At 54.5% G+C, this 18,997-nt stretch overlaps 1 protein-coding gene across 1 annotated transcript in view; it reads right to left on the bottom strand.

The window, feature by feature from the left end:
* Positions 1–9,822, bottom strand: part of SP1 (Sp1 transcription factor) — a 28,507-nt gene extending 18,685 nt beyond the window's left edge. Inside the window, exons 1-3 of the mRNA XM_056120107.1 lie at positions 9,756–9,822; positions 8,546–8,712; positions 6,685–8,215 (exon numbers count right to left, since the gene is read on the bottom strand). Coding sequence (XP_055976082.1) covers positions 6,685–8,215; positions 8,546–8,712; positions 9,756–9,762 — 1,705 coding nt within the window. The 5' untranslated portion in view covers positions 9,763–9,822. The remainder of the gene's footprint in view (positions 1–6,684; positions 8,216–8,545; positions 8,713–9,755) is intronic.
* Positions 9,823–18,997: the final 9,175 nt, after the last annotated feature.

The raw sequence follows: 18,997 nt of genomic DNA, 5'->3' as shown, positions 1-18,997 counted from the left end.
TTCTATTCTCCTGCCAAAACCCAGCCCTGCACTCTTTATTAGCAGAACTCCCACGAAGTCAGTCATCTGAGCGCTTTCAAAGCTTGCCCTCGTACCCCTCAACCAGGAGCAAGTTTTTTTCTGTTGTTTTTGTTTCTTTCCGGATTTAGCAGTGGTTGAGGAAATTTTTTAAAAACTGAAGATTCATAGGGGGATTGGGAGGGTGGGAACAAGATTAGTAAGATTGTGACTACAAAATGAAAGGAAAGGGTACAAATACGAGCGGAAACGAGGGTATTCTTTTTTCAGAGTAGCTGCTGATAATTTAAAGAAGAACAAAAAACAAAAAAGCTGGGGCTGAAGTGATAATACTTCCCCGCAAATTCAAAATCAGCACCACACACGGTCCTCCAAACTCCACCAGGGAGCATCATCCCAAGAGCAGAGCCAGGAATAAGCTGTGAGCACCACTGGGTGTGGCCCAAAACAAACCCAGAAAAAAAAAAACCCTAAAAGCCCACAGATCATTTCAGTCTGGAAAGGAAGCCCAGTTTACTGGGTGGTCCCTTCCTCACTAACACCACGGGAGGCAAAGTCATGAAAAAAGCAGGCACACAGGAGCGGCTATTTTATTTTGGTTCTAACTTCGAGCCTGTGTATTTAGCAAACAGAAGTAAACAGAGTGAAAGTCAATAGAAATACTTCAGAAAATGTTGTGTCTTGTTTTGGGGCCACTTCAAAGAAGATGGGGGAGACTGAGTCTCAAGCAGTGCTGGACACGACCCCTGGGTTGGTAGTTGGGCTATCACGTGGGCCACGTCCAGTCGGAGCTCATGCACATAGCATGTGCTCCAGCCATTTGAGTCATCTCCCTAATCCTATTTATTTTTTACTGTTTTTCAAATCATTTGGGGGGGGGGCATGGGTGTGGTCCCAAAACAAAAAAAAGGCAGAGTAAGTCAACCTGGAAACGGCAGCCTTCTGCAACCAAACACTCCTCCTTCGCTCCGTCAAAGTGCCCTTTCTGTTCTCTCTGTTTTCCCTGGTTTTCCGGCCACATGCAGCGGTGCTCGAGTCACTACAGGTTGTGCTCCAGAACTGTACGCAACAGAGACTGAACCAGGGCTGTCCCTGTACTATTTTCCGGGCACCAAAAATGCTACATCTTCCACATGATTTCACACCCAGTTGTTCCTTATTACCAACGTGGGGAGTTTTTCTAGTCGAAGAACTGACCACATGCAGCGCTGGAGCTGTGTAGCAGGTTGGTTGCTTGACTTGCGTGTGGCTGACCTGGATTAGATGCCCGGTACCCCACACTAGTACCCTGAGCCCTGCCAGGAATGATCCTTGAGCGAAGAACCAAGTTAAACCCTAAGCATTGTTGGTGTGGCCCTCCTCAGAAAAAACCCTCGACCCAAAAAGTGGGCAAACCAGGCAACTTACAGCAGTCAAGTAAATGAACAGCACTATTTCCAGAAAATAGTTCTATCTATCAATAAGGATAGTCCGAATGTTGTACCGTTTTGTCTAACAAAAAACAAAGCTGGTATCTTCAAAAACTCACTGCTAATGAAGCACATATCTCAACCCTCAAGATGCCCTTTCAGCGCCTGGTCCTCCAACAGTGAAAGGCAGGCCGTCACTGCCACACGGAAAGGCATGCACTTCCTGGAGCTCACAGATCGATCGTAACAACTAGGTAAACCTGTCCTATGACATATTAAATGGCAGGCTTCCCCAGAGCATGATTTAGCAATGAGAAGAGCACCTCGTAACTACTCTCCAGAGCCTGGATTATAAACCTTTTAGAAACTGCAAGGATTGTTGTTGTGACTACGACTGGAAAAATTCCACGATTTGCTTCCCCCAGGAAAAAAAAGGAAAACTGCTGGATGCAACAAACTAAAAAAAAGAAAAACAAAACACTGGGGCTGGAGCAATAACAACACAGCGGGTAGGGCGTTTGCCTTGCACGTAATCAACCCGGGTTCGATTCCCAGCATCCCATTGGGTCCCCTGAGCACCGCCAGGGGCTAATTCCTGAGTGCAGAGCCCGGAGTAACCCCTGTGCGTCGCTAGGTGTGACCCAAAAAGCAAAAAAAAAGAAAAGAAGAAAAAACCATAAAATAAACATGCTCATGTAGATTTCCCAGAGAGGTCTCATTTTCCAGGCTGCAGAGATGAGTTTTTATTAAACTTTTTCCATTCTTACTGTTATAATTCTAGCCTAGAAGATACTTGCCCGCTCTAGAGCATTACATTTCAAAGGGGCAAAGCTACCTTTCCTAAGACCTTTTTAACCATCTCAAGAACTTCTGTGACATTCCACGTTCAAGTAACAGGTAAGGACCCAGCAGCCGGATCGAACAAAAGTCCCGGCTCCCCGCTTAAGTGCTTCTCTGTATTAATGAAGGGCCTCATCTAGAAAACAAGGCAGCTGTACTAGCCTTCTAAGTCCTGTCCAACGCTCAATTTCTATTCCAAGAGCTCTGGTCGCCGTGAAAATTCCTGTCTTGGTGCCAAAGAGATAGCCCAACCAGCAGAGTGCACGGATCCCATGGTAAGCGCCGAAGTCTGATCCCTGACACGCATGACACATGACCCTCATCACAGCCAGGAGCAACTAACTTCCACGCAGAACCAAAGCAGTCCTGAGAACAACCGGGCGCGGCACAAAATTAGGGGGGAAGGGGAAAAGAAAACTGCTCTCTTGTTAAAGCTCAAAATGGATTGGGTGGGGGGCATGCCACATCAGCAGTGCTCGGGGCTTACTCCTGCGTCTGCGCTCAAGGATCAACCAGGGCTGGCCTCCTGCAAGGCGAATGTCCCGTCAGCTGTACTACTGCTCTGGTCTCCGTTTTATTCTTCTATTCTGACATAGAGAAATGAACTCAGAATCTCAAACACGCAAGGCATGCGCTCTACCACTGAGCAAGAACAACAAGATTAGCCCCAAAACGTAGTCTTTTTTTGAGGATGGGGGGATTTTCAATCACACCAGTCCAGTCCAGCCGTGCTCAGAAGTAAATCTCTGCTCGGGATCACCCCTGCAGGAACTCGGGGGACAATGTGCAGTACCAGGATGAAACCAGGACCAGACACATGCCAGGAATGCACCCTACCTGTTGTACTCGCTCTTCAGCCCCCAAAATGTAATTTTTTTAAAAAACACATCTCTAGAATGTATGAAAGTCAGGAAACTTGAACAGCTTCCCCGCTCGCATCCCCTACCCTTGCCGCAGGAAACGACTGCCTATGGAATCGAAACAATTATAAATCAAGTAAACGACTTATAAACCCATACATATATTCCAATAGGACTAGAAACTCAGTGGCACTGAACTATTTCCAGTCTTAATTTCCATATAACATGCTAGAATAAAAATGACAGAAACAGGGCCGGAGCAATAGAACAGGGGGTAAGGCGCTTGCCTTGCACACAGATGACCAGGTTCGATCCCTGGCATCCCACATGGTCCACTGTGCATGGACAGGAGTGATTTCCAAGTGCAGAACTAGAAGTAAGCCCGAACATCACCTGGTGGCCCCAAAACAAACAACGAAAAAGATTAAATCACCAGAGAGAGCCAAGCAGAGCTTGCCTCGAAGGAAACCCACTCAACTCGATCCATGGCAGCACATACAGTTCCCCAAGCCCCACCATGAGGGGTTCCCAAAGCCCAGCGCAGAGGAGAGTCCTAAGCACCCACGGATGTGAACAAAACCCAAAACATTTTTAAAAAATTTAAAAAAACGAAACAAAATAACAAGTGGTCTCTTAGCACAGCGGTAGGGCGTTTGCCTTGCACATGACCGACCCAGGGACCCAGGTTCAATTCCTCTGCCCCTCTCGGAGAGCCAGGCAAGCTACTGAGAGTATCCCGCCCGCATGGCAAAGCCTGGCAAGCTCCCCGTGGCGTATTCGATACGCCAAAAACAGTAACAGCAAGTCTCACGATGGAGATGTTACTGGTGCCTGCTCGATCAAACCAATGAACAATGGGAGGACAGTGCTACAGTGCTAGGTGCTTTATTAAAATTCAGCTCTATTGGGGCTAGAGAGAGAGTAGCGTGGTTAAGGGTTTGCCCTGCAAGCACCCAATCAGGGCTCGAACCCTGGCATTCTATACGGAGGGGCTCAGGGGGACCATATGGAATGATGCCAGGCTACAAACCCTAGTTGGCTATGTAAGGCACGTGCTCTGCATGCTGCTGATCCTGATTCAATCCCCTGAGCACTTACAGAGGCAGGAGTAAGCCTGAGTTGTGTTACGACCAACAGTTATAACACAACCCCCCTCAAAAAAAAAATAGAGGCTAGAGCAAGAGCACAGCGGGTAGGGCGTTTGCCTTGCACGCAGCCGACCTAGGCTCGATTCCCAGCGTCCCGTACGGTCCCGAGCACCGCCAGGGGTAATTCCTGAGTGCATAAACAGGAGTAACCCCTGTGCGATGCTGGGTGTGACCCAAAAAGCAGAAAAAAAAAATATATATATATATACACACACACATATAAACATAGTTCAATGGGCTGGAGATACATTTTGCATGCTGGAGACCCAGGTCCAATCCCTGGCACTGCATGAATATCGCAAGGAAGCTCCAACAATTCTAGCAGGAACGGAAGTAGTCCTTGAGCACTGGAAGGTCTCGCCCAAACGACCCCCTCAACAAAACTAAAAACCATACCATGTCCGAAGTATGGCTCAAGTGGCAGAGAACTTAGCCCAGGACGTACAAAACCCTGAGCCGGATTCCCAACCCAAGACGCCTCCACCCCCACGCGAGATGATGCCAGATGCAGCTGGTCGTCCCTGAGCACCACAAGGAGTGACCTCCAGTTAAAGGAAAAGAACTAAACATCGGGGTCAGGGCCAGACAGTCAGCAGCGGGTAAGGCATTTGCCTTGCACCAGGAGATGGTTCAATCCCCAGCAACACACATGGACCTTCACGGACGATCCCTGAGCAGCCAGGAGTCGGCCCTGATCACACCAGGTGCCACCCAAAACTTAAATGAAAAACAACAAAAATTGAACCTTCAACCTTAATAAACCAGCTTGCTCACAGAGGTGCTCTGGTTAACTAAAACTTGTCCAGGAGCCGGGGCAGTCGAGGTAGGTGCTTGCCGAGCACATGGCCAACCCTGGCTGGCTCCTCAGCACCCCACGGGCTCCCCCAAGCCCCGCCAGGAGGAACCTCTGAGCATCACGGGGTGTAGCCCCACCAAAAGAGGTACCTAAATATTTTTTTTTTTTTTTCTTTTTTTGGGTCACACCCGGAGTTGCACAGCGGTTACTCCTGGTTCATGCACTCAGGAATGACTCCTGGCCGTGTTCGGGGCACCATATGGGATGCTGGGAATCGAACCCGGGTCAGGCCACATGCAAGGCAAACGCCCTCCCCGCTGTGCTATCACTCCAGTCGCAATAATTAATTTTGTTGAAAAAACTCCTTCTAGAATTTATCACTTTTTCCATGCATAAAAGTTACAGTTTGTAAGTATCCGACATGACTGTCCTACAAATAGGTCACATTACACACACAGACACACACACACACACACACACACACACACACACATTTCTTATCGTATGGAGAGGACCCCACAGGCCAAATTAGGACCTAGAGAAAAGTTTTGTTTTGCTTTTTTGAGTCACACCTGGAGATACGCTGAAGTTCCTCCTGGCAGTGCTCGGGGGAACCATATGGGATGTCGGGGACTGAACCCAGGTTGGCCGCATGTAAGGCAAACACCCTGCCCTCTGTACTATCGCTCCAGCTTCGAGTAACAGTTTTATATTTCATTCTGAATTGGGGGGCCACGGGAGGGGGCGCTGGGAGGGCCCTTCCAGGTTCTGCGCCCAGAGACCACGGCAGCAGCGCCGAGCACCGAGAGGGTGCCGAACAGGCCTCCCGAAGGCAGAGTGTGGAAAGCACACACTCAGATCCCTGAGCCCCCCCTCTGGCTTGGTTTTACTTTTTAGAAGTCAAGAACGCAGAAAGAAGAAAGGACTGGAGCGACGGTACAGCGGGAAGCACGTTTGCCTTGCCTGTGGTCGAGCCGGGTGTGAGGCCCAGCACCCCATGTGGTCCCCCAAGCACCGCCAGGAGTCGTTCGTGAGTGCAGAGCCAGGAATCCCTGATCATCGCCCGGGTGTGACCCAAAAAAAGCAAAAAAAAAAAATTATTTAGGTAGTCCTTTTGGCAGGGCTACACCCTGTCATGCTCAGAGGTTCCTCCTGGCGGGGCTTGGGGGAGCACGTGGGGTGCTGAGGAGCCAGCCAGGGTTGGCCATGTGCTCGGCAAGCACCTACCTCGAGTGACCCAGAATGGAAAAAGAAGAAGGAAAAAATAAAGACCGAGACGGTAAGCAGTCTAGAAGGCCTAAAATACCTGCTATCCAGCCCTTCGCAGAGTCAATCCGCTGACATTTGTTCTACGCAGAGGCAGTGAGGTATAAAGACCCCAGAGACACTCATCAGAAAAACTCCTTCCTCAGATTAACTGAGAAAGTTTCCACCGAGTCTGCTCCAAGAGACCTAAAATAGAACTGTTGCTGTCCCTCTAGTTAATCTGTCTAGAAGACTAGCCCTCTAGCCCTTGAGACAAGCTACTCATCCCCGCCCCCCGACCTCCTCGGTCTCCCCTCTTCTTCTTCCAGGTTCAGCTTTGAAAACGAGCCGAAGATCGGGGGCCTTACCTTGGGTGTTCGTGATAGCCAACGGCAGGCCTGGAAGCTGGTGGACCTGGATCCCTGAAGCACCCAACGCGCTGAGGTTAATGGTCTGGAGGCCAGGCATGGAGGAGAGCTGAGCAGCATTCACAGTGACTGTGCCCGCAGGGATGGAGGCAGCTGAGGCAATGGGTGTGAGGGTGGTATTGCTGCTGCTGGTCTGTCCCAAGGAGACACCCTGCATCGGGGCCAAGGTGATTGTCTGGGCCTGCGGGTTCTGGACCTGGAGGTTCTGCAGCTGGAGCGTCTGCCAGCTGACCTGTCCGTTAGGCCCCACTGTCGGTGTCCGGATGATGATGGGGCCAGAGTTCGGAACAGCCTGAAGCTGGAGGTTCTGGAGGGTTTCCTGGGAGATGGCTTGGGTTGTGAAGGTCTGCCCTGACAATGGCGCCGCCTGGAGGGCCTGGAGGGCCTGTCCCCCTTGGACGAGCTGCGGCTGGATCAGAATCTGCTGCTGCTGCTGCTGCTGCGTCTGCTGCGCCTGCTGGTTCTGCTCCCCCTCTTTCGGCGGATTTGCCTGCAGGGAGCCTCCCGGTGTCTGGTTCTGCTGGATGTTCAGGGCCTCAGATCCCTGCAGCCCGCTGACCCTCTGGGGCGTCTGGCCCTGAGAGTTGGTCCCTGCTGATCCGCTGGTGGTGAAGTTCATGATTCCCATGTTGCTGGTGGTGGTCGTTGTGGAGTAGCTATTGGCATTGGTGAAAAAGGAGCTGGAACTGGTTTGTGATGACACCAAACTGGTGGAACTGATGGAAGTCCCTGAGGTGACTGGCTGCGAGCCGCTCTCCTGGGACCCAGAGCTGCTGATCGTGACTGCCTGAGAGCTAGGAGTCAGAGTAGCCGCAGAGACGCTGTTGACGGGCAGCAGGGTGATATTCCCGTTCAGGGCGACCGGCACGTTGGTCACATACTGAGTCTGTCCTGAGAGCACGTTGTTGGCCAGGCCTTGGAGCGGGACCGCCTGCTGGAGCAGGTTGGGCATAGCAGCAATGATGTTGCCCCCACTGCCTCGGTTGGCGATGATCTGCTGATTCGCACCGGGGATGATCTGTATTTGACCAGAGCCGTCCTGCTGGACTTGGGCCCCGGTGGCAGCGAACTGCAGCTGCTGCCCGTCGACGGTCTGGAACTGCGGAATCACTTGGTACTGGATGTTAGGCATCACTCCGGGGAGTCCCGTCAGGACTTGCTGGTTCTGTAAGTTGGAAGTGGCGGACACGACATACTGCCCACCGGAGACGGCGCGGTTCTTGGAAGACTCACTGCCATTGCTGCCATTGGAACTGTTGCCACTCTGTTCCTTTGAGGTAGGGGTAGCCCCAGAGGAGGAAGAGATGATCTGCCAGCCATTGGCACCCTGTGAGAGTTGTGTGGACGTGAGGTCAAGCTCACCTGTATCCCCTGACTGGCTCGGGCCCTGGGAGTTGTTGCTGTTTTCATTGGGTGACTCAATTCTGCTGCAAGTTGCTGCCAGCAGAGCCAAAGGGGATGGCTGGGATTCCTGGCCAGAAAATAAGGGCGAGGAAAGAAGTTAGTGACACCCAGCAGCCAGCCCGAGGGGCGTATGTAGCAGATCAACAGCAAAGCAGTGCTAAGAGCGAAACCGGGTGGGCACACAGAAGTTGACCTCTTTTGCTGAGATTCTCGGGTGGGGGTGGGGGTCTCCAAGTCACCTGCCTCTGTGCTCGTCCCCCTAGCTGCGTGCGGAGTGGTGGTGTGAGGTGGTTGCGCCCTTTCTAATTTTCCGTCCTGCGGAAAAGGTCCTCGCTGGACGAGCAGGACCACCGACAGCCTCTCCAATCGTCCCCGCTCTGGCCCGAGCCACGCTCACCTGTCCGCCGCCGCCGCCGCCGCCTCCGCTGCTGCTGCCGGTGCTGCTGCTCCGGGCCTGGGGAAAGGCAGCGCCGCCGCCGCCGTTGCCGTTGCCCCCGTTGCTGCCGCCGACTCCTTTCTCGATCTTGACCACGGCTGCCATCTCGTCCAGGGGGTGGTCTTGGTCTGGAGGGGCGGGAGACAGAGGAGGCCGGTCAGGGGGAGGAGAGGGTGCAGGAAGCGAGGGAGCGCGGGCCCACGGGGGCGCCGGACGGGACGGGCAGGGGTGGGCGGAGGGTGCCCGGGGGGTCAGGCCGGGCCTCCGGACGGGACGGGCAGGGGTGGGCGGAGGGTGCCCGGGGGTCAGGCCGGGCCTCGACGCCCGCCGCCCGGGCGCACGCGGACAACCACGCGCAAGGGCATGTCCGTCCGGCGTGTGCCGCCTCCTGGACGGGAAGGGGCCGCGGGGGGGGGGGCGGGGGGGGGCGAGAGATGGACTAAGACGAGGGGGAAAACGGGCGAGTGGCCGGGACGCGGCGAGGTGAGACTCGGTGCAGACAGCAGCAGGACGTGCGTGCGCGAGCGGCGCCGGGAGGGAGGGGACCGGGCAGGGCACGAGCGCCCAGGGGGCGCGCGGGGAACCGTCCGCGGCGGCTGATCCCGCGCGCGCGGCGGCCCGGGGGTCCGGGCGGGCGGTTTCGGGGCGCCGAGGGCGGGCCCCGCGGGGAGAGCGCGGTTTCGGGGCGCGGGGCGGGGCGCGGGCGGCGGGGCGGGGCGGGGCGGCCGCGGGGGAGGGGGAGGGGGCGGGGGGGCGAAGGGGGGAGGGCGGCGGGTGGGGTGGGGCGGGGCGCGCCCGGCCGGGAGGCGGTTGGCTGCCCGGGCGGGGCCTGCGCGCCCCGGGCCGCCCCCGCCCGCCGCGCCAGCCCCCCGCGGGAGGAGCCGCGGGCGGCGGGCGCGAGTGGGGGCCGAGGCCCGGCCCCCGCGGCCGGGGCGGGCCAGGGGCGGGCGAGGCCGCGCTGCCCCCTCCCCCGGGGCGGGCGGCCCATCCCCCTCCCCGCGAGGCCCCGCCACGGCCCCTCCGCCCTCCCCTCCCTCCGCCCCGGGCGGGACCAAGGCCGCCGCCGCCGCCGCCGCCCGCCCGCCCGCCGCCCCTCAGGCCCGGCCCGGCCCGCCGCCCCGCGCGCGCCCCCCGCCCCCGCCCGCCCCGAGCGCGCCGCGGCCCGCCTTACCGCTCATGGTGGCCGCCGAGGGGCGAGCGCCGGGGTCCCGTCCGGGGGGGCCGGGGGGGCCGGGGAAACGCGGACGCTGACGAGGCAGGCGAGCCCGGACCGGACGGGGGGGGGTCGGGAGGAGGGAGCAGCGCGCCACCAGCCCGGGCCGGCCCCGCCCCGCCGCCCTCGCCCCGCCCAATGAGGGAGGGCGGGGGGCGGGACTTCCCGGAGAGCGGCGGCGGCGCGGCCCAATGGCGGGGCGCGCCCGCGCCGCGGGGCGCGTAAGACAAAGTTGCGTGCCGGCGGCCCGCCCCGCAGGACGCCCGCCCGCGCGGCGAGCGCCAATGGCGGGCGCAGGAAGTGGGGCTGGGCGGGAGCTGCGGCTGACGGGCGTCCCGGCGGGCCAGTCGGCCGGCAGGCGGGCTCCCCGCGAGGCCGGGATAGGGCGACGCGCGGGAGAAGTGACAGCGCGTCGGCCAACCCGGGCGCGGGACGTGCCTGGGCAAAGCCCCAGCGGGCGGGGCCCTGGGGAGGCAGGCGGGACCGGGGAGGACCGAGGCCAATCGGGACCCGGGCCGGCGGCCAAGAAAGTTGTGATTGGGCCGGCGCGGAGCGAGACGGGCGCTCGGCGCCAACCGGGCGGCGCGGCGGCGCCGGGGGCGGGACCCTCGGCGCCGGGAGGGCCAATGGGCGGCCGCGGCGGTCGCTCGAGGCCGGGCGGCCGCCCAGGCGCCGCCTCCGCCCGGCCAATGGGCGTCCCCCGCGCCGCGGGTCGCGGGGGAGGGAGCAGGGCCGTGCCAGGAGCGCCCGTCGCCATGTTGGCCCTCCTCGGGGGCCGGCCTCGCGGCGGCGGGCTGGGGTGCCCGGGCGGGGCCGTGCGCGCCCCCCGAGGCGGGCGCGGGCCCGGGCGCTCGGCCGCCTCGCCGCCGCGTGCTCGAGGCTCCGCGGGCCCCGTCGCCCTTCACGGTGACTTTGAGGGCCGCCCCTCCCCCGCGGCGGCCGGGCGGGCAGATGCCTTTGGACGTGGGTGTCCACCCGGGGCGGGGCGGGGCGGGGCGGGCGGGGGGCAGCGGGCAAGGTCCGGCCACGCGCGCGCGCGCGCAGCCGGTCCCTGCCCGGCCGGCCGAGTCGCGGGAGCCTCGCCGAGCCCCATCCCGAGAGGTCACGGTTCCCCCCACCCCCAACCCCCGCCAGGCCGCGCTCACTTTTGCAAAAAAAAAAGTTTGTCCTTGAGCCGGGCGCGCGGTGCCGAGAGCCTCCAATCAAGGTCAAGGTCCCCGCAGTCACTTCCTTCCCGCCCACACCCCCAACCTTAACTGGCACCGCCCCGTGAGCGCAGAAGCGGAGCGAGCCCCCGGCTTCTGCAACGGCCAAAGTCGAAAAAAGTTTTCCGGAGGCACCTCGGGCTTTTTTCTTTCTTTTTTTTTCTTCTTTGGTTTTGGCGCCACACCCGGCTGAGCTTCCGAGGTTCTGCCTCGCTGCCGGGGCCACTCGGCTGGACCCCGCGGGGGTGTAGGCGACCGAGACCAGCTCTGCCGCGTGCCAGGCGAGCGCTTTGCCAGCTGAATGTTATCCCAAAGTTTCTGACTTTCCATTCTTCCTCTCTCCTTCGGCCCCTTTTTTTGGTGGAGAGAGCCTGTCCCGACTGTGAGGTCATTTTTAAGTAAAAAAAAAAAGGCAGAGGTCTCGAGGTTCTTGAGAAAGTGAATTTCTTTCTTTTTTTTTTTTTTGGAAAGAAAGCAATTTCTTTCCAAAAAAATTTTGGGAAAGTTTTGGCCACCACGGGCTCAAACCCAGGGCTCAGACCGGTGTGCAAGGCACGTGTGTGTCTTCATCTGTCAAGTCCTCTCTCCAGCCCACGCATGTGCATTTTAAAAATAGAGTTAGCCCCTCGACCGACTTAAGGAACATTAAGGGAAGAAACTAGGTAGGAGAAACTTCCAGAAGGCAAGAAACTTCCTGGAGGGAAGAAACTGCATTACTCATCTCGGTAACCAAGCTCGCTCGAGAGATTCAGACAGCTGTTTAGTGGAGTCAGCGAAAGACCACACCTAAACTGGCTGCGGGCAGTCACCGGGCGGAGCTAACATCCTGGCTCAATCTCACCAACTTTCTGGGGACTACAGCCTGACTCCGACCCTTCAACAAATTTGGCCCAATGAGTGTACCCTTTTACAGACGGGAAGACCGAGACTCAAATGCTTTAAACTGCCAAGGTTTATTTTCCTTTCCTGGTCTTAAATGGGAACCAGGGTTTAACGTGATCCCAGACCCGAGAGAAGAGTTAAGTGTTAATCCAGAAATCCAAGACCCATGGCTTTTTTTCTCAATTTGAGCGCTTCCTTCGTTCATCCCAGATAGGACTGAATTTGTCATGTATCAGCAAGAGATGCCCTTGCATATGTTTGCCTCTTGATAATAGTCTAGGATCCGGGTTGTCCAATTCATCTGTCAAAACCTGAACACATTTCTTTTTTTCTTCTTGGGTCACACCCAACAATGCACAGTGGTTCCTCCTGGCTCTGCACTCAGGAATTACTCCTAGAGGTGCTCGGGGGACCAGATGGGATTCTGGGAATCGAACCCGGGTCAGCTGCATGCAAGGCAAACACCCTAGCCGCTGTGCAATAGCTCCAGCCCCAACACATTTTCCTTGAAGGCAAAAAAATGAATAAAAGAATAGACTTAGGGGCCGGAACGATAGTACAGCAGGTAGGGTATTTGCCTTACACCTGGCCTACCAGGCTTTGATCACCAGCATCCCACGTGGTCCGCAGAGCGACATCAAGAGTAATTTCTGAGAGGATCATTGCCAGGTGTGACCCAAAATGCTAAAAATAATAAATAAAATTTTAAAAAAGAATAAACTTAAAAATAAACTTAAAATTCCTCTCTCACCAGTGTCTAGACAATCATTTGTGAAATCATGTCAATAACTCCTGATGACTGTTTAGAAAGCAATATCAATGATTTGAAGTTTATTTTCCTTAAGAATCACTCTGGGGCTGGAGAGAGAGCACAGCGGGTAGGGTGTTTGCTTTACATGCGGGCGACCCGAGTTCGATTCCCAGCATCCCGTATGGTCCCCTGAGCACCACCAGGAGTAACCCCTGTGCATCGCTGGGTATGACCCAAAAAGAAAAAAAATCACTTGGAATAACAAAGTTTGGGTCCAGAGAGCTCTAAGGACTGAGTACATGGCTCTGCATGCAGGGAGCTCAGGAGTTCAGTCTCTAGTACCAATGATCCCCCAAGCATGCCAGACATCATCATCCCCAAGCACAGTGCCAGTAGTCGCCTGAGGACTGCCCAGTGTGACTGCAAAACAAAACAAAACAAAAGCACAAATTATGGGACTGGGATGTAGTTTTTTTTTTTTCGTTTTTTGCTTTTTGGGTCACATCCAGCAATGCTCAGGGGTTACTCCTGGCTCAGCACTCAGGAGTTACTCCTGGCGGTGCTCGGGGGACCATATGGGATGCTGGGAATCGAACCCGGGTCGGCCGCATGCAAGGCAAACACCCTACCTGCTGTGCTATCGCTCCGGCCCCTGGGATATAGTTCTATGATAGAGCACTTGCCTTGCATGTATGAGAACTTGGGTTCAAACCCGAAGACTAAGAAAAAAATAATTCCCGGCTGTAGTATAAGAAGCCTCATGTCTACTAATTAGTGATGTTCCAGAAGGGCTCTTCATAGCCTTTTCTGCACACACTCCAGCCCATTTTGCATGACTGGACACTGCAATTGCTAACTTACCTTCTTGTTGTTTTTGTTGAAGTTCCTGGGAGTGCCCCAGAGCATACTTCTCTTGGGTTTCAAAAGGCCAAAACCAGGGAGGTCTCTTGCCTCACAGGCAGCTGACCTGGATTCAATCCCTGGCTTCCCATAAGGCCCCCTGAGCCTGCCAGAAGTGATCCCTTAGCACAGTCAGAAATAAGCCCTGAGGGGGGAAAGGGTGTTGTCCCTCCGCCTGCTCCCCTTAGGCGGCTTGGTGGCCGCCATCCTCCAGAGGCCATTGGGCAGTCAGGGTTGGACCCTCAGTGACGAGACACGTGGGCCCTCACGGGATGGGAGTGGAGCCGACCCTTTCCTCCATGTCCCAGTGAAACCCCGAGTCGCCGCCCATGAATGTCCTTTCTGGCTCCTGATCAAGCTGCTTAAGGGCCATGATCCCAGAGACTCAGGAACGAATCTCGGAAGCCAGCAGGTTTTGGCAGAAATCCCTCCAGATTTCAGATCACAGATCACAGATCATCCTGTTATTCGTCAATGGCCTCGAGCAGGCCCCAGTAACGTCTCCTTCATCCTAGCCCTGAGATTATATTCAAGGCTCTTTAGGAGAATGAGACCCATCTTTGACAAACTGGCAGGCTACCGAATGTAGCCTGCCCACACAGCAGAGTCTGGCAAACTCCCCGTGGCGTACCCAATATGCCAAATACCAGTAACAATGATGGGTCCCTCCAGATTTAAGTGTTAACATTTCGAAATTTCAAAATCATGCAGCCACTACTGCAGCCACACAACATCATATGTTATTCATAACCAGCAATAGAAAACAAATGTCTACTGTTGCCTTTTCAGCAGGTCTGAGTGTTAGGGTAAAATCCCAAATAATAATATTAGGTCTGGTGTCAAAATACTGCATGTAATAGAAGTAGAGAGAGAGAGTAATGTGGAAATCATCTGCCCCCCAGGTAGGGGGAGGGTGTGGGGTGGGGGCATACTGGGGTTTTTGGGGGTGGAGAATGGGCACTGGTGAAGGTACGGGTGTTTCATTGTATGACCGAGACTTAAACCCAAAAGCTTTATAACTGCTCTCACAGTGATTCAGTAAATAAAATTATAAAAATAAAAAAAATAAAGCAAGATGGAGGTCATGCCCAATTCAATCAGCTAATCAGTGGCTGAATAAATAGCAGTACTCCAAGAAGAAGAAGAAGAAGAAGAAGAAGAAGAAGAAGAAGAAGAAGAGGAGGAGGAGGAGGAGGAGGAGGAGGAGGAGGAGGAGGAGGAGGAGGAGGAGGAGGAGGAGGAGGAGGAGGAGGAAGAGAAAAAAACCTAAGATCAGAATCAACTTTTCCTTCTTCTGAACTACCAATCTTTAAAAATTTATTATTGAGGACCAGAGGATAGTACAGTGGGTGGGGCGTTTGCCTTGCATGTGGCCAACCTGAGTTCTAATCCCTGGCCTCCTGTATGGCCCCTGAAGCACCGCCAGGAATAATCCCTGAGTGCAGAGCCAGGAGTAGCCCCTGAGCATAGCTGGGTGTGACCCAAAAAAGAAAAAAAATCATTATTGAGAGTTAGGGTCTACATCTGGTGGTGTTCAAAGACCAATGATAGTGCTGAGGATTGAATCAGGGTCACTTACATACAAGTATCTTTCTCTTGCTTTTTCCTTTTTTGGGGTAAGCACACCCGGCAGTGCTCAGTGATTACTCCTGGCTCTGAGCTCAGGGGTCACTCCTTTTTCTGTTTGTTTTGTTTTGTTTTGTTTTTGGGTCACACTCGGCCGATGCTCAGGGGTTACTCCTGGCTTTGCACTCAGGAATTACTCCTGGCGGTGCTCAGGGGACCATATGGGATGCTGGGGATCAAACCTGGGTCGGGCCACATGCAAGGCAAACGCCCTACCCGCTGTGCTATCACTCCTCAGCCCCTCAGGGATCACTCCTAGCGGGGTTTAGGCCCAAATGGGGTGCCAGTGATTGAATCCATGTTGGTCGTATAAAAGCAAGTACCATACATGCTGCACTCTTTCTCAAGTCCTGCAAAGCAAGTATCTTAACCCCTGTGCTAGTTCTCCAGCCTCAGAACTAACAATTTCTTAGTCTTTTGATTTCTGTTTGTTTTGTGTCCACACCCATCTGTCCTAAGGACTTACTCCTGGTTCTTTACTCACTCAGGGAACCACTTCTGACCAGCTTGAGGGATGATATGGGGTGCCAGGGATCAAACCCAGGTCAGACAAATGCCTTATTTTATATTTTTATATATCCAAAACTTATATTGGAGTTTTACCTTCTATACTATCTCTCCAGCCTCTGTTATTGTAGGGTTTGCTTTTTTTTTTTTCTTTTTGGATCACACCCGGTGATGCTCAGGAGTTATTCCTGGTTCATGCGCTCAGGAATTACTCCTGGTAGTATCCTGGTAGTGCTCAGGGGGACCATATGGGATGCTGGGAATCCATCCTAGGTCGGCTGCATGCAAGGCAAACGCCCTACCCGCTGTGCTATTGCTCCAGCCCCAGGGTTTGGTTTCTTATTTGTTTGTTTGGGGGCCACACCCAGCAATACTGAGGGGTTTCTCCTGGCTCTGCCTCGCTCGGATTACTCCAGTATCTATGAGATACTGGAAATCAAACCTACCCAGGGCAGCTGTGTGCAAGGTAAATAAGCATCTTACCTACTATACTATCTCTCTGGCAGCCTGTTGTTTTTGCAGTGCCAAAAAGGCTCTGAAAGAACCCTGGCCTTGGGGGCTGGAGCAATAGCACCGCCGCGGCCGACTCCGGGTTCGATTCCCAGCATCCCATATGTCCCCTGAGCACCGCCAGGAGTAAGTCCTGAGTGTAGAGCCAGGAGTAATCCCTGTGCATTGCCGGGTGTGACCCAAAAAACAAACAAACAGCAAAAAAGAACCCTGGCCTTGTTAACGTTGGTGCAATGAGCAAGAATCTCACTCATTAAGTTGTGGTGCTCACCCACATTTTGATTGTAGTGCTCACACATGTGCTTGCCAGTGTTGCACTTGTTGGCCACCGCGCTCAACAGAAGGGCTGCGCACACCTTCATGTACACTTTTGTGCCTTGGAGCCCAGTCAGCAGAGCTGCGGACCGTGTTAGACATAGGAGGGTGGCACCAGGGGTCAAATTCATGGTCTCATGCTTACATCTTACTTTTATCCTTGATAAGAATCATGAAGTTTTTCCTATTTCATTCAGATATTTAATACTCGGTCTGTCACGGTCACTGTCCTCCTGTTGTTCATTGATTTGCTTCAGCGGGCCCAGTAACGTCTCCATTGGAGACTTTATTGTTACTGTGTCTGGCATATCGAATACGTCACGCGGAGCTTGCCAGGCTCTGCCGTGCGGGTGAGATACTCTCGGTAGCTTGCCGGGCTCTCCGAGAGGGGCGGAGGAATCGAACCCGGCTCGGCCAGGCTGGCTGCGTGCAAGGCAAACGCCCTACCGCTGTGCTATCGCTCCAGCAGCCATCAGTTAGAAGTATCTAATTTAGACTAAGCAATCCTGGGGACCCTATCCATTTTCCCATTGTATCCTCGGGCCTGGCATAGAGTTGTAACCCAAGCTGGAAGTGGAAGACTAGTACTAAATATAATGGATGGTTCTCCAGATATTAGTTGTTTAGTTTGGGAGGGGGGCTGACACCCAGCAGTGCCCAGGACTTCCTCTTGGCTTTGCACTCAGGGATCACTCCTGGCAGGTTCAGGGCACTAGATGGGGTGCCAGCTGTACTATCACTGGCCACCAGATATCAGTTTTTGTTTTTTGTTTTTTGGGTTTTTTTTTTTTGCTTTTTGGGTCACACCCGGTGATGCTCAGGGGTTACTCCTGGACCATATGGGATGCTGGGAATCGAACCTGTGTTCGCCATGTTGGCTGCGTGCAAAGCAAACGCCTTACCCGCTGTGCTATCACTCCAGCCCCCAGATATCAGTTTTAAGAACTGACACTCAGCCTTATACTTCTTCATTTCGGGGGTTCCCAAACAGTGCTCAGGAAACCTTGCGGCCCTTCCTGGCAATTCCTTTTTTGTGCAGCCCTTCCTGGCAATTCCTTTTTTGTGGTGGGAGGGATGAGGGGAAGGGAGTGGCGTTCACTATGGTAAACAAACAGCCGTGTCGACTATAGGCTCTGCGCTCAGAAATCGCTCCTGGCAGTAATGGGGAACCATATGTGGTCTTGGGGATGGAACCTGGGTCAGCTGGCCACATGCGAGGCAGCCTCTTACCCATGCTGTATCACACTGCCTCTCCTGGAGATTTTATTTTTCCTTTCTGGGTCACACCCGGCGATGCACAGGGGTTCCTCCTGGCTCTGCACTCAGGAGTTACTCCTGGAGGTGCTCAGGGTACCCTATGGGATGCTGGGGATCGAACCCGGGTCGGCCGCGTGCAAGGCAAACGCCCTACCCGCTGTGCCATCTCTCCAGCCCCTCTCCTGGAGATGTTTGACCGATAGTTCAATGTGAGAGCCAGAATCTGTGTAACCGCTCAGGTCCTGTAGTGCCAGGGACCTCCAGTGGTGTAAGGTGCCAGGGATCAAACCAATGCCTGTCTCCTGCAAATGAATCTTAACCTTTGTTAACCTTTGTACTATCTCTCTGGCTCTCATTTTTCTTGGGGTTTTTTTTTTGCGGGGGAGGGGTTTGGGCGACACCCCGCTGAGCTCAGGGCTTACTCCTGGAGGGTCTGGGAACCATCAATCAAGCCAGGGATCAAACCCAGTTGGTTGTGTGCAAGACAAGTGCCCTGCTGGCTCAACTATCACTGTGGCCCCTCCTCTTCCTTTTAAGTCACTACTCGGTTTACATCAATTTCCTACTTAGGCATTTAGTAACTGGAAACAATTTCCAAATTAAAAAACACATGAAGGCTGGAGAGACAGCCAGCTCAAAGGGCTGAGCACATGGTTTGTGTGCAAGGGACCGGCCTGATCTTCAGCCCTGTATGGTCCCGATTACCGCCATCAATCCCTCAGCTCGGAACTGGGGTAGCCCCAACATTGCCAGATGTGGACCAAATTTCTCCCTCTCCCTCCTGGCCTTAAACAGTAAGTAAACAAACAAACAAAAAAATATCCATGATTTACATCATTAGGACACATCTCAGTAAGGCTTCAGCTATAGGGACTGGAGAGATAGCACAGCGGGTAGGGCATTTGCCTTGCACATGGCTGACCCAGGTTCGGTTCCCAGCATCCCATAGGGTCCCCTGAGCACCGCCACCAGGAGTAACTCCTGAGTGCAAAGCCAGGAGGAACCCCTGTGCATAGCCGGGTGTGACCCAAAAAGCAAGAAAGAAAAAAAAAAGAAAAAAAGCCTTGAGCTATAAGCAGCCGAGACTGGAAGTCTTGCCTTGCATGTATAAGGCACTGGGTTCACAGGCTGACTAAAATGACTTTTACCTGTCCTGCCTGTGACAAAGGAGTACAGTAAAGAAAAAAGGCAGGAGGCCAGAGACATGGAGCAGCGAGGTAAGGCACCTGTCTTACACCCAGCTGATC

This window comes from Sorex fumeus, unplaced genomic scaffold (assembly GCF_029834395.1).
Source record: "Sorex fumeus unplaced genomic scaffold, SorFum_2.1 ptg000042l, whole genome shotgun sequence".
Taxonomy (NCBI): domain Eukaryota; kingdom Metazoa; phylum Chordata; class Mammalia; order Eulipotyphla; family Soricidae; genus Sorex; species Sorex fumeus.
This window is presented reverse-complemented; position numbering and strand designations above follow the sequence as displayed.